We start from the raw sequence: 13,211 nt of genomic DNA on the forward strand, positions 1-13,211 counted from the left end.
TCCCAGATACTCGGGACGCCTCTGAGGTGGGAGGATCGCTTGAGCCCAGGAGGCGGAGGCTTCAGTGAGCAAAGATTGTGCCACTGTGCTCCAGTCTGGGCAATAGAGCCAGACCTTGTCTCAAAAAAAGGTTGAGACATTACAACCACAGCAATCAGATTCTCTTTATTTTATAAGCAAAAGGGAAGGCCAGTGTGGTTCCAGGAAGGCAAGGACAGCAAAGCTTATCTGCTCACCTCTCCGGACTGGGCCTCTTCCCATTTCCGTGTACCTCCATGAGCAGCTCTGACGAATCAGCAGGCGATGCAATGCTTGTGTTGAGCAGAAGGTGTTCATGCTGAGCGAGGTACTGGGATGGGGTCTGCTTGGCTGCCCGAGCGCAGTGCAGCAGTTCTCGCTGTAGCAGGGGAAGGTTGGCCTTGAAAGGAAGAGGCAGTTTTTCCAGTGTTGGGCCCTACACAAGAGGGCTCAGCACCTCAAAGGGCTTTCACAAAGCAGATGATACAAGATAAAAGTCTTTCTCTCCTTGGCAGTCTGATTTTCATATACTTCTGTGAGTCAATGATATCTCTTATATTGCACCTGAATTACTGGTTCAGTTGTCTCTTGCCCAAATCAGATGTAAATCTGCTTAAGGAAGAGACTGCACCTTATTTACCTTTGCAGCCTAGTATACAGGCAAAGCTCAATAAAGGGTTGTTAAACATAGTAATTTTAAAACATACTTCTGAAGACTTTAGTCAGTGAGAGAATTACTACCGCCTCTGTGGGAGTCATTCCAAGTCCTGGTTTCTCTCTTCTGAACCCCAACTCATCTCTGATAGCACTACTCAACCTTCCTTCATGTTCTCTATAAAAGCTGCCACGGAATTCTGCAAACTGTGATTATTCTAAAACATGGGAGTTTGAAAAGGAGCACTGGGAGTGATATAAAATGTAAAAAGATAATTCACGGCCGGGTGGGGTGGCTCACACCTGTAATCCCAGCACTTTGGGAGGCCAAGGCGGGCGGATCATGAGGTCTGGAGATGGAGACCATTCTGGCTAACACGGTGAAACCCCGTCTCTAGTAAAAACACAAAAAATTAGCCGGGTGTGGTAGCGGGTGCCTGTAGTCCCAGCTACTCAGAAGGCTGAGGCAGGAAAAGGGCATGAACCCGGGAGGTGGAGCTTGCAGTGAGCTGAGATTGCACCACTGCAGTCCAGCCTGGGCGACAGAGCAAGACTCCGTCTCAAAAAAAAAAAAAAAAAAAAAGATAATTCATTAAGTAGATATTTTTCTCTCTCATACTTAGAAAACCTGTAATAGGAACAAATCACATTTTAAAACCCTATACATCTTTTAAAGCTGAGAACTTGATTTCCTTCATACACAGAATTTACTTTTCCCATTTTTATCAAAAAAACCATAAAGCAGAAATTATATTTTTCTCACCAAATTTAAAAGCAATGCAGGCTGAGCTCATGGTAAAAGCAATGCAGGCTGAGCTCATGGTAAAATTAAGCAAAGGCTTAATCCCAAGGGACAGATGAGCAAGTGAAAGGAGAGTTTTAATACATGCAAGTAGCCATCCCTTCACTGAGGGTTAATTTAGCAGGCACCATAATTAGTGACTGTTTTAAAGCAGAAATAAATTGACAAAACCCTAAATGCTAGCCAAAAAGCTGCCATAACAACCTACCTCATGCTGTTTTCCAAAATAACAGAGTTAAGAATAGGGAATTTGACTAAATAAAACTCTTTTAAAGTCTGTTCTATAACCTCAATCTTGTTGCAACTGTAAAAACTTAATTGAAAAAAACACCATGTCAGATCTTTACACTGGTGACATGTGTCCCATGATGAATAAAAAACATGCTAATTATTTCCTATTAACACAAATTTCACAAATCTTTCTTGATTCTAGAGTCTTGGGGAAATAATTGTCTACCAGCTCTGACATACATAAAGAAGACCAAGATAGAACCAGCACAGCTGTTTCAGGGCTCAAAAAGGCACCACAGGCTGCTCAGAGCAGCCAAGGCTTCAATGCCATTAGAACTGAGCAATGACACAGGCTGTGCACCCTAGACCGATGCATTTTCCTGTGCTCCAATATAAGGTTTTAAAAAACTGGTATCAGTACTTTAGTAAGATAACCCATCTGTCTGATGCTATTACATTTTCTTAGGAAATGAAAATAAGGTAAAAGAAAGCAAAAGAGGCATATTTATTTGACCAGACAGTAAATATTACAGGCTTTGTTAAACAGCAAAATTAGATGCCGGGCGCAGTGGCTCACACCTGTAATCCCAGCACTTTGGGAGGCCAAGGCGGGCGGATCACAAGGTCAGGAGTTTGAGACCAGCCTGGCCAATGTGGTGAAACCCATCTCTACTATAAATACAAAAATTAGCCAGGTGTGGTGGCGCATGCCTGTAGTCCCAGCTACTCAGGAGGCTGACGCAGAAGAATTGCTTGAACTCGGGAGGCAGAGGTTGTAGAGCCGAGATCGCGCCACTGCACTCCACCCTTGACAACAGAGCAAGATTTTGTCTCCAAAAAAAAAAAAAAAAAGGCAAAATTAAAGGTATTATAGAAATACTCATAAAAGAAAACAAATTTCCATAAATATTGACAAAATTCAAAATACAGTGACAACTGAATACAGTTTTTCTGTAAAATGATTCTAATCAAATCAACACCAGCGAAAACCAAATCCAGGTGCACAGACATTAGTGGGACATGTGGTGAAATATGAATAAAGTCTATAGATAACAGTGTTGTATGAATGTTACTTTCCTGATTTGATATCTGTATTCAAGTATTTAGATGTATAATGTCTGCAGCTTACTTTTCTTTTTTGAGATAGAGTCTTGTTCTGCCACCCAGGCTGGAGTGCAGTGGCACAATCTTGGCTTACTGCAACCTCCACCTGCCAGGTTCAAGCAATTCTCCTGCCTCTGCCTCCTGAGTAGTTGGGACTACAGGCATGTGCTAATTTTTTCTATTTTTAGTAAAGACGGGCTTTCATCATGTTAGTCAGGCTGGTCTCTAACTCCTGACCTCAAGTAATCTGCCTGCCTCGGCCTCCCAATGTGCTCGGATTACAGGCGTGACCACCACACCCAGCCTTGCAGCTTACTCTTAAATATTTCTTTTTTTATTCTTTTTTTTTTTTTTTTTTTTTTGAGACGGAGTCTCGCTGTGTCTCCCAGGCTGGAGTGCAGTGGCGCCATCTTGGCTCACTGCAAGCTCCGCCCCCTGGGTTCACGCCATTCTTCCGACTCAGCCTCCCAAGTAGCTGGGACTACAGGCGCCCGCTACCACGCCCGGCTAATTTTTTTTTGTATTTTTAGTAGAGACGGGGTTTCACCGTGTTAGCCAGGATAGTCTCGATCTCCTGACCTCGTGATCCACCCGCCTCGGCCTCCCAAAGTGCTGGGATTACAGGCTTGAGCCACCGCGCCCGGCCTCTTTTTTTTTTTTTAATTTTATTTTTGAGGGTGTCTCACTCTGTCACCCAGGCTGGGGTACAGTGGCAGAGCTCACTGCATCCTCTGCCTCTCAGGTTCAAGCGATTCTCCTGCCTCAGCCTCCCAACTAGCTGGGACTACAAGCGTATGCCACCACACCTGGCTAATTGTTTTTCTATTTTTTGTAGAGACGGGGGTTTCGCCATGTTGGCCATTCTGGTCTTGAACTCCTGAGTTCATGCAATCCATCTGCCTTGGCCTCCCAAAGTGCTGGGGTTACAGGTGTGCACCACCGTTTGAAAGGATTATGTTCCATGTAAATATAACACGGCCTCATTTCATTTATCATGTAAGCATGATAATGCAGAACAATCTCTCCAAACGTTATGCTCCATAGAACATTATTGCAGAAGACATCTTTAGAAACTAGACTATCTGGGGCTTGGGGAGACACAGTGTCTTCCTATATCCTCTCCTGACCTTACAGTAAATCTAAACTGCAAAAGCCTTGCCTTTTGTCTGACAGCCTCTTCTCAGATAACAGTCTCCACACTCTGACTATACCCAAAAGGTTAGTGACCAGTTATTTCTTCTGCTAGGAGCTCAGCCTCCCTTCCACCCTGACACTTCCAGCCCAAGCACCTCCTATTCTCTCCTATGCTAGCTACTTCTGTGTGTTACCAGCAGTGTCTTGCATACAGACTACAACTTAAGGCTTTTGCAATTCTCATCTCATTAAAACTGAGGTTTATCTGTTGACTACACTCAGACCTCTCTACCAGCCCAAAATAAAGATCTAAAAACGTGGCAAGTGGCTCTGATTTAAATCACATCACAGGGATGAGCAGAATTTGCGGAAATACTGAAGATAAATTAATTCAGTAATTATCTTATCAAATTACCTTGAGAAATGGAATCACAAAAGGACGAAGGGGAAAGTTTGTGGCTTCTTGGAGCTTACAGTGGAATTCCTCGATTGTCACTGTTGAGTTCTGAAAAGATAAATAACCTTGTTCAACTTCCAAAACTGGACTTCCAAAACTTACAGTGCCAAACTCTTTTTTTTTTTTTAATGTTATTTATGTATTTATTTATTTATTTGAGATGGAATCTCGCTCTGTTGCCCAGGCCGGAGTGCAGTGGCGCGGTCTCGGCTCACGGTAACTTCCACCTCCTGTGATCTCCTGACGGTGAACTCCTGACTTTGTGATCTGCCTGCCTCGGCCTCCTAAAGTGGTGGGATTACAAGGGAGAGCCACCGCGCCCCGCCTTTTTATTTTTGTTTTTTAAATGTTTAGTAGAGACGTGGTCTCGCTATGTTGTCCAGGCTGGTCCTGAACTCCTAAGCTCAAGCTATCTTCCTGCCTCAGCCTCCCAAAGTGTTGGGATTACAGGGGTGAGCCACCGTGCTCAGCTGCTGAAGTCTTTTAAATCGTAAGAAAAAGGGTAACTGCAGAAACATTATCAGGAACTCAGATGCCTGGCAAAGGTAAACCACACTGGTTTCTTATGACAGAAATTCACCCTCCTTGATTCCCTTCACCACCACCCCAAATCCAAATTCTCCCCTTTGCCAAGCAGCCTAGGCTGCAGAATAGGGCACTGCCTTTCTCACTACCCATGAAGAGAGGCACTCAGGTCCCTGATATTGAGAGGTTCATTGCAAGTCACTTCAGGGACAGGGTATCAAGCTTACAATGTTTCCTGTTATACAGATACTGATTCGGCCTAGGATGTCAACTTTAAGACATTTTGGATTCAATAACCCAGTGTCACATTTTTATAAAAGTTCATTTCTTTTTCAAGTTGTGCTCCCTACCTCCTGGCATAACTTCCCCCAAATCTTCAAAATAGAAAAACAACAACAACAACAACAACAACAACAACAAAACCCAAAAAAAAACAACAGATGCAAAAGCAAAAGAAAAAAAATAGTTGCCTTCTAAGACTTCAAGTGGCCTGTATGTGTTATGCATACAAATAACTCCCAACAGGCAAACCTCCATTGGTAAGTTATTACTGTTCTCTAAAAGAGTGCACGTCCTCTGTGTTTTCTCAAAAGTCTAGGCCTCATATTAGGAATGAGACTCAGCAACTCTGAGAAGGGGAATGAACAAATAAAAATATTTTCTTCAAAGTTCACACAATATTTGTATTCCAATTCCTAATAACACTATATGATAGCAAATTAAAACAAACGAATAAAACAAAATGTGGGGATTATTCTGAATCCCTGCCTGTTCCCCTGCAAGAGCTATTACCATTTCTAGGAATTTACTTTTAGAAACTTTACAAGTGTTCAAAAACATAGTATGTAACTATGTAACATGCAACTTACCCCCACACTATATTTTCCAAACCAAAAAAAAAAAAAAAAAAGGAAAATACATAGATCTACCAATAGGAAGCTACATTAAAATTACAAGAGTCATGTATGCTTATGCAGGGAGGGGGGAGAGCAGATTTGTATGCATTAAGGCAGAAAAGGTATCCACAATACTGCTAAGTGAAAAACCAGAAACAGAACATTATATTTTCTAAGAATCCACTTACAAAAATAACACACATACATATTATATCATATATTTAATGCCTGGAAGAATAATCACAACAACAGTTATTTCTGAGTATGCAATTATGTTGGATTTTCCAAATATATCATATTTATTATTCGGTAAACATTAAGATATTTTCCTTCAGGGAAAAGGGGTATGTGTAATTTAAACGTATTAAAGGAAAATGTTTGAACATTTTCCCACATTTCATACCAAAAAAAATTATTTTAAAGTTAACTGTGTATCTGTTTTAAGTATATGACATTTGCACAATACAGCCAAAGAAACCTGTAATTCTGGTAATCAGGAATAAAAACTAAGTGTAAGAGAACGATACTCTTTTATACCTACTGCAAGGGAAGCAATCAGGTCTTGAAAAGCAAACACAAATAGATTAAACGTATGGAAGCCCTACATGAATGATTTCAAGTATACTTGTGGGTAGACAAGGGGAAAGGATGGATTGTGTGACACAGGGAAATCGTGAGTTAGGCCAAAGAAATGGACTCAGGGCTACATACATAGTATATCTACTGCGTAGGGCAGTCCTGCGTGACAGGGATAAACACTTCCCTCCTTCAGCTAGTTTATTAAACCTTATTTTATATTAAGAGCATAATTGTTTGTTTCTTCCCCTCAAAGATCTCATAGTCTAGTGGGAAAAGAGGCAACTAAGCTATTCATTATAGTATGATGGAGGCACACATGTACAGGACACTACTGACTCACAGAGAAGATATATTTGCTTAAATTTTTTTTTTTTCCCCAGAGATACGGTCTAGCTCTGTCACTTAGGCTGGAGTGCAGTGGCATGATTATAGCTCACTGCAACCTTGAACTCCTGGCCTCAAAGAATCTTCCCACGTTGGTCTCCAGAACAGCTAAACCAGCTAATTTTTTTTTTTTTTTTTTTTTCAGACGGAGTCTCACTCTGTCGCCCAGGCTGGAGTGCAGTGGGCTCACTGAAAGCTCCGCCTCCCGAGTTCACACCATTCTCCTGCCTCAGCCTCCCGAGTAGCTTTGACTACAGGCACCTGCCACCATGTCCGGCTAATTTTTTGTATTTTTAGTAGAGACCAGGTTTCACCGTGTTAGGCAGGATGATCTCCATCTCCTGACCTCCTGATCTGCCTGCCTTGGCCTCCCAAAGTGCTGGGATTACAGGCACGGGCCACTGCGCCCAGCCAATTTTTAAAATTTTTTTTTGTAGAGGAAGGAATCACACTACGTTCCCCAGGCTGGTCTTAAGCTCCTGGTCTCAAGTCGGCCTGGGCTTTCCAAATTCTGGGATTATGGGTGTTACCCACACCTGGCCAGAGAAGATATATTAGAATCAAACTTAGGGGGTCAAGGAATTCTGTACAGCAGTTTGTCCTTGAGGAAATCGAAATGCAGCTTTGGGAAAGATGTGTCAGAGCAGAGAGAAGAATGTTGAGAGGTAAGATGTTGGGGGAACCTGGTCTCTGGACTTCATGGGCAACATTTATACTCCAATGTATCCTCTATTCTGCTTCCTCCAATGCTTACATCTTTTTTTTTTTTTTTTTTTTGAGACAGAGTCTTGTTTTGTTACCCATGCTGGAGTGCAGTGGTGGGATCTCAGCTCACTGCAACCTCAGCTTCCCGGGTTCAAGTGATTCTTGTGCCTCAGCCTTCCAAGTAGCTGGGATTACAGGTGTGCACTGCCACTCCTGGCTAATCTTTGTATTTTCAGTAGAGACAGGATTTCACTATGTTGGCCAGGCTGATCTCGAACTCTTGACCTCAAGTGATCCTCCCAACTTGGCCTCCCAAAGGGTTACAATCTCAAAAGTAGGAAACTAACATTGGTACAACGTACTTATAGTTCTATACCATTTTGCCATATGTGTATTTTCATGTAACCACCACTGACCAAAGTATAGAAATATAGAAACCTTGTCTATCTTTATCCTCCTGGTTTATAATAAAAATTGGCAATTATTTCCTCTACATATACTGACAACCATATCAGGCAAAGTAATTTTTGCTGCCAATGCCAAACATAATTTAGAAAACTCAGGAGAAGGAAAGTTAGTTAGCTAGTTACCTATGTATGTATGTATGCATGTATGTATGTATCTACCTACCTACCTACCTACCTACCTACCTACAGAGGTGGAGTATTGCTCTGTCACCCAGGCAGGAGTACAGTGGTGTGATCATGGCTCACAGCAGCCTCGAACTCCTGGGCTTAAGTGATCCTACTGCCTCAACTTCCTGAGTAGCTGAGACTATAGGCATACTCCACTGTGCCAGCTAAGGAAAGTTTATTTATTTATCTATATTTTCACTCTTAAACTCTTAACATTTTCTGCATACCCTGGTCTGGTATATATCAGAAAAACAGAAAACCTCGGGAACTCACTGCTTATGTAGTCCCTTAGGTCCCACGAGTGAATCTGCTGTCTTCTCTCTACCTTTAAGAGTCTTTTTTTTTTTTTTTAAAAAAAGGCCTGCTTGTAAGGTTGGGCCATTTAAACAAAAACAAAAAAAAGATGGGTCTTGCTCTGTCCCCCAGGCTCACAATCCACCTGCCTCAGCCTCCTAAGTAGCTGGGACTACAGACGCACTCCACCACACTTGGCGAAGAGTCTAATTATTTTTGTTTTATATGTAATGTCCATGGCTTTTTGCTATTTATCAGGGGGAATAGGAAGAAGTTTGTCTTTCTACCTTCCCTCTGAACCAGAATGAGACTTGATTATGATAATGATAATATCCTATTCCATAACAGATAAATTGTACTTTACTCAGGGTTTTACAGACCTTTTAGTTAGCTTCAATGGGGGAGGGGGTACTTAATGTTGAACTGATTATCTTGGTGTATATTGTTTACTATTTTCTTAGGATGAATGGTACCAGAAACATTGCCAAACTATCCTCCAGAAAGTACATTCTCCAAATAAGTAAGTGAAGCACAAAACATTTACCATTACCTTGAAGTGGAAACTGCCCGTGCTTGCTTCCTGGTATAGTTAGGGACTCTCAGTACTTTACTTCTTATACACCATGGACACAGAATGCAGACAGGTGAACTCCAGCTACTAAATTATGTGGCCCTTATTTTTAGAGATGGGGATCTGGCTATGTTACCCAGGCTGGCCTCAAACTCCTGGGCCCAAGTGATCCTCCTGCCTCAGCCTCCTGAGTAGCTGTGACTACAGGAACACACCACCACACATATGAAACCACAATTCCACTGTTGCATGCGATGCTTCCACACATGTGTAAGAATGTTCATAGGGGCCGGGCGCGGTGGCTCAAGCCTGTAATCCCAGCACTTTGGGAGGCCGAGACGGGCGGATCACGAGGTCAGGAGATCGAGACCATCCTGGCTAACACGGTGAAACCCCGTCTCTACTAAAAAATACAAAAAACTAGCCGGGCGAGGTGGCGGGCGCCTGTAGTCCCAGCTACTCGGGAGGCTGAGGCAGGAGAATGGCGTGAACCTGGGAGGCGGAGCTTGCAGTGAGCTGAGATCCGGCCACTGCACTCCAGCCTGGGCGACAGCGCAAGACTCCGTCTCAAAAAAAAAAAAAAAAAAAAAAAAAAAGAAAGAAAGAAAGAATGTTCATAGGAACATTATTTGTAATGGCCCTAAAATGTACTAAATGAGTTAACCTAGTAGGCCTAAAACTGCTAGCCTTAGAAAGGCCTGCTTATAAGGTTGGACCATTGGCTGGCATCGAGGACCCCGGATGGTAAACAGTTTCCTACACTGATATAAAACTTTTCTTAACTCAAGAGGTGGCAGCAACCCAAATGTCCATTGAGGGATTAACAGATCAATAAAATGTGATATAGACATAAAATGAAATATTATTTAGCCTTAAAAAGGAAGGAAATTCTGACATATGCTATGACATGGATAAACCCTGAGGACATTAAGCTAAGTGAAATAGGCTAGTCACAAAAAGACAAATACTGTATGATTCTACTTTTATGAGGTACTTAGAGTAGTTAAATCCATAGAGACAGAAAGTAGACTGGTAATTGCCAGGGTCTAGGGACAGAGGGGAATGGGGTGTTATTGTTTAATTGGTGCAATTTTGCAAGATGAAAAGTTTTGGAAATGGATGGTGATGATGGTTGTATAATAATATGAATATACTTATTGTCACTAAACTGTAAACCTAAAAATAGTTAATATAGTAAATTTCATCATAATTCAAAAAAAGCAATTGTATAAATTCCTTAACCCTGTGATGCTCATAGGCTCTAAGTACACAATGGCGAACAGGGACACATGGTGAACAGGAAAAACAATATGAATGTACTTAAGACCACTGAACTGTGTACTTCTATAATGTATATTTTACTATGGAAAAAAACAGTTAACCCAAGTGTGGCCATTTAAAATAAATAATTGGACACACCTACATATACTTTTCATAACTAAAAAAAATTCAATTTTTTTTGGCAAATGATTTCTTTTCTTTCTTTTTTTTTTTTTTTTGAGATGGAGTCTTGCTCTGTAGCCCAGGCTGGAATGCAGTGGTGCAATCTCGGCTCCCTGCAAGCTCTGCTTCCCGGGTTCACGCCATTCTCCTGCCTCAGCCTCCCTCCTGAGTAGCTGGGACTACAGCCTAATTTTTTGTAATTTTAACAGAGATGGGGTTTCACCGTGTTAGCCAGGATGATCTCGATCTCCTGACCTCGTGATACGCCCACCACAAATGAATTTTTGACATTTTTACTTTTAGGCTTGAAATTATTTTTAAGAATAGATAATACTTAAAGTAATTTGCTGCTGGAATCATCATAACATTTTGATGTCTGCTTTGTTTCCAATTATGTTCAAGCTCATTTTGACATTTAACTCCAATGACCTTATTCTGGATCCAGTAAGATTTTTCTATAGTAGTCTAAAATTTGAGGAATAAACAGGTTTAAAATAAAAAAGAACTAAACTTCCCTAACTGATAAGGGTGACCATGTGTAGAGTGGTTCTGAGAACAGTATGGTTCATGCTAAACATGAGTTTTCCTTCTAAGAGGGTAAAATTTGGCAGGTGCTAGGCAAGAGTGCCTATGTGACCAGGCCCCAACAAAAACCTTGGCGTTGAGTCTGTAATAGGCTTCCCTTGACAGAAACATTGCATGTATGTTGCTGTATTTTCGTTGCTAAGGAAAGGGAGCTCTGTTACCATTCAGGAGAGGGAGAAAGCATAAGGAAACCTGCAGATGGGTTCCTCCAGACTCCACCTGTGTCTCTGTTCTATGATCTCACTATGTTCTCCTTACTATGCCTCCGTAATAGAGCTTAGCTGTGAGCAGAACTGTATGTGAAGTCCTGTGACTCCTTCTGGCAAATCTCCAAACATGGGGTTGATGCTGGAGACCCCAAAACTGGCCCAAATTACAAATGACTTATATGTAAAGGTATAAATTGTGGGGGTATTCCTATGATATGACACTATATAGCAATGAAAATAAACTATAGTCAAACGTAATAAGGACTAAACCTCACAAATGACGAAAAAGTCATTTATTGCATTTTGCCTTGTATGAAAGTTGTTCCTTTCATAATAGACTGAGAAATTTTTTTAATTCATGTTTTGAGATAGGGTCTCACTCTGTCACCTAGGCTGGAAGTGCAGTGGTGCAAACACAGTTTTCCTGGGCCCAAGGAATCCTCCCACCTCAGCCTACTGAGTAGCTAGGACCATAGGCATGTGCCACTATACTCAGCTAACTTTTAAAAAATCGTTTTGTAGAGACAGTCTCACTATGTACCCAGGCTGGTCTTGAACTCCTGCATCCAAGCAATCCTCCCACCTTGGCTTCCCAAAGTGCTAGAATTGCAGGCGTGAGCCACCACACCCAGCCTTAGACTAATAAATTTTTTAAGGCAGTAATTGTTAAACTGTTTGGTCTCAGAATTGCTCTGATTTATATGGATTACATTTATTGACATTACCATATCAGAAATTAAAGTTGAGAATTTAATTAAAATAAAAAATAACTATACTGGTTCAGACTGAGGTGTGATTTTTAATATCTGTAATTTTCCAAAAGAAATGCAGTAAGAAGAATAGCACTGTTTTATCATTTTGTCAGTCTCTTTAATATGTAGCATAATAGAAAGTCTCTTTAATATCTAGCATAATAGAAGCCAGTTGTATTCTGTCTACTTTTGCATTTAGTCTACTGCTATATTATGAAAATAGTTTTCACCTTCTGGATCTCCAGAAAGGATCCTGGAGAATCTTCGGGGTCCCTAGATTTACACTTAGAGAGCTGCAGCTTCAAGGATTAGTGCTGTGATTCATCTTTCTATCCCATATAAAGGGGTTAACATATACAAAGGAGCACAGAATGCTTTTACTGGAGGTAAATCTTAAAGAATTCAATTAGAAACATTGGGAACTGGCAGTACTTCCCCTATAAACACTGAGAATAAAACCCCACCCAGTTGTCGATATCAGAAAATCACTCCTTTATGCCACAGGTTCACCACGTGCAGTATAGAAAGAAAGAAAAATTGCGTGTACCTTGCAAATTCTTAAGCAAGTTTATATGCACAAGGAGCTGAACAATGCAATCCCTTTGATACTATTTATTTAGGCCATATAACTTGTAATTTTAGAAATCATTGTTTTGAAAATTAAACTTGCTACTTCTCTACTCTCCTTGGTTTGGAAACAATGCACTAAGCACTGAATATATTAAATTACAAAACCTTGTTGTTTTTAACTTGATTGGACACCAGTGGGCCTGTTGAGACCAGTTTTAAGAAAAATCCAAAGTTGCTTATTGGAATTAAATCAACATCTTAAATAACAAGTAAACATTATCGATTGTTTATCTGATAAGCATTGATATAAAATCTACAATTAAACATCACATCTGTAATCCCAGCACTTTGGGAAGCTGAGGCAGGCAGACTGCTTGAGGCTAGGAGTTTGAGACCAGCCTGACAAGATAGGGAGATTCCGTCTCTACAAAAATATAAAAATTAGCTGGGCATGGTGGCATGCACATGTAGTCCCAACTACTCAGGAGGCTGTGGCAAGACAATTGCTTAAACCTGGAAGGTCAAGGCTGAAGTGAGCTGTGTTCGTACCATCTTCCTCCAGGCTAGGTGACAGAGTGAGACCCTGTCTCAAAAAGAAAGAAAGAAGGAAAAAAACCTATATTTAAACAGTTTTATACAAATTATTCAATAACTAGTCTAGTC

The 13,211-nt window shown here is 41.1% G+C and overlaps 1 protein-coding gene across 8 annotated transcripts in view; it reads right to left on the reverse strand.

The window, feature by feature from the left end:
* Nucleotides 1-13,211, reverse strand: part of LOC105496219 (CBFA2/RUNX1 partner transcriptional co-repressor 2) — a 163,747-nt gene that overhangs the window by 24,286 nt on the left and 126,250 nt on the right. For 7 of the 8 annotated variants that reach the window (XM_011766410.3, XM_011766408.3, XM_011766407.3 and 4 more), the window contains exons 4-5: nt 4,359-4,448; nt 237-418 (exon numbers count right to left, since the gene is read on the reverse strand). In XM_011766410.3, coding sequence (XP_011764712.1) covers nt 237-418; nt 4,359-4,448 — 272 coding nt within the window. The remainder of the gene's footprint in view (nt 1-236; nt 419-4,358; nt 4,449-13,211) is intronic. The other variant, XM_071079502.1, reaches the window with a different exon arrangement.

Source organism: Macaca nemestrina, chromosome 15 (assembly GCF_043159975.1).
Source record: "Macaca nemestrina isolate mMacNem1 chromosome 15, mMacNem.hap1, whole genome shotgun sequence".
NCBI lineage: Eukaryota > Metazoa > Chordata > Mammalia > Primates > Cercopithecidae > Macaca > Macaca nemestrina.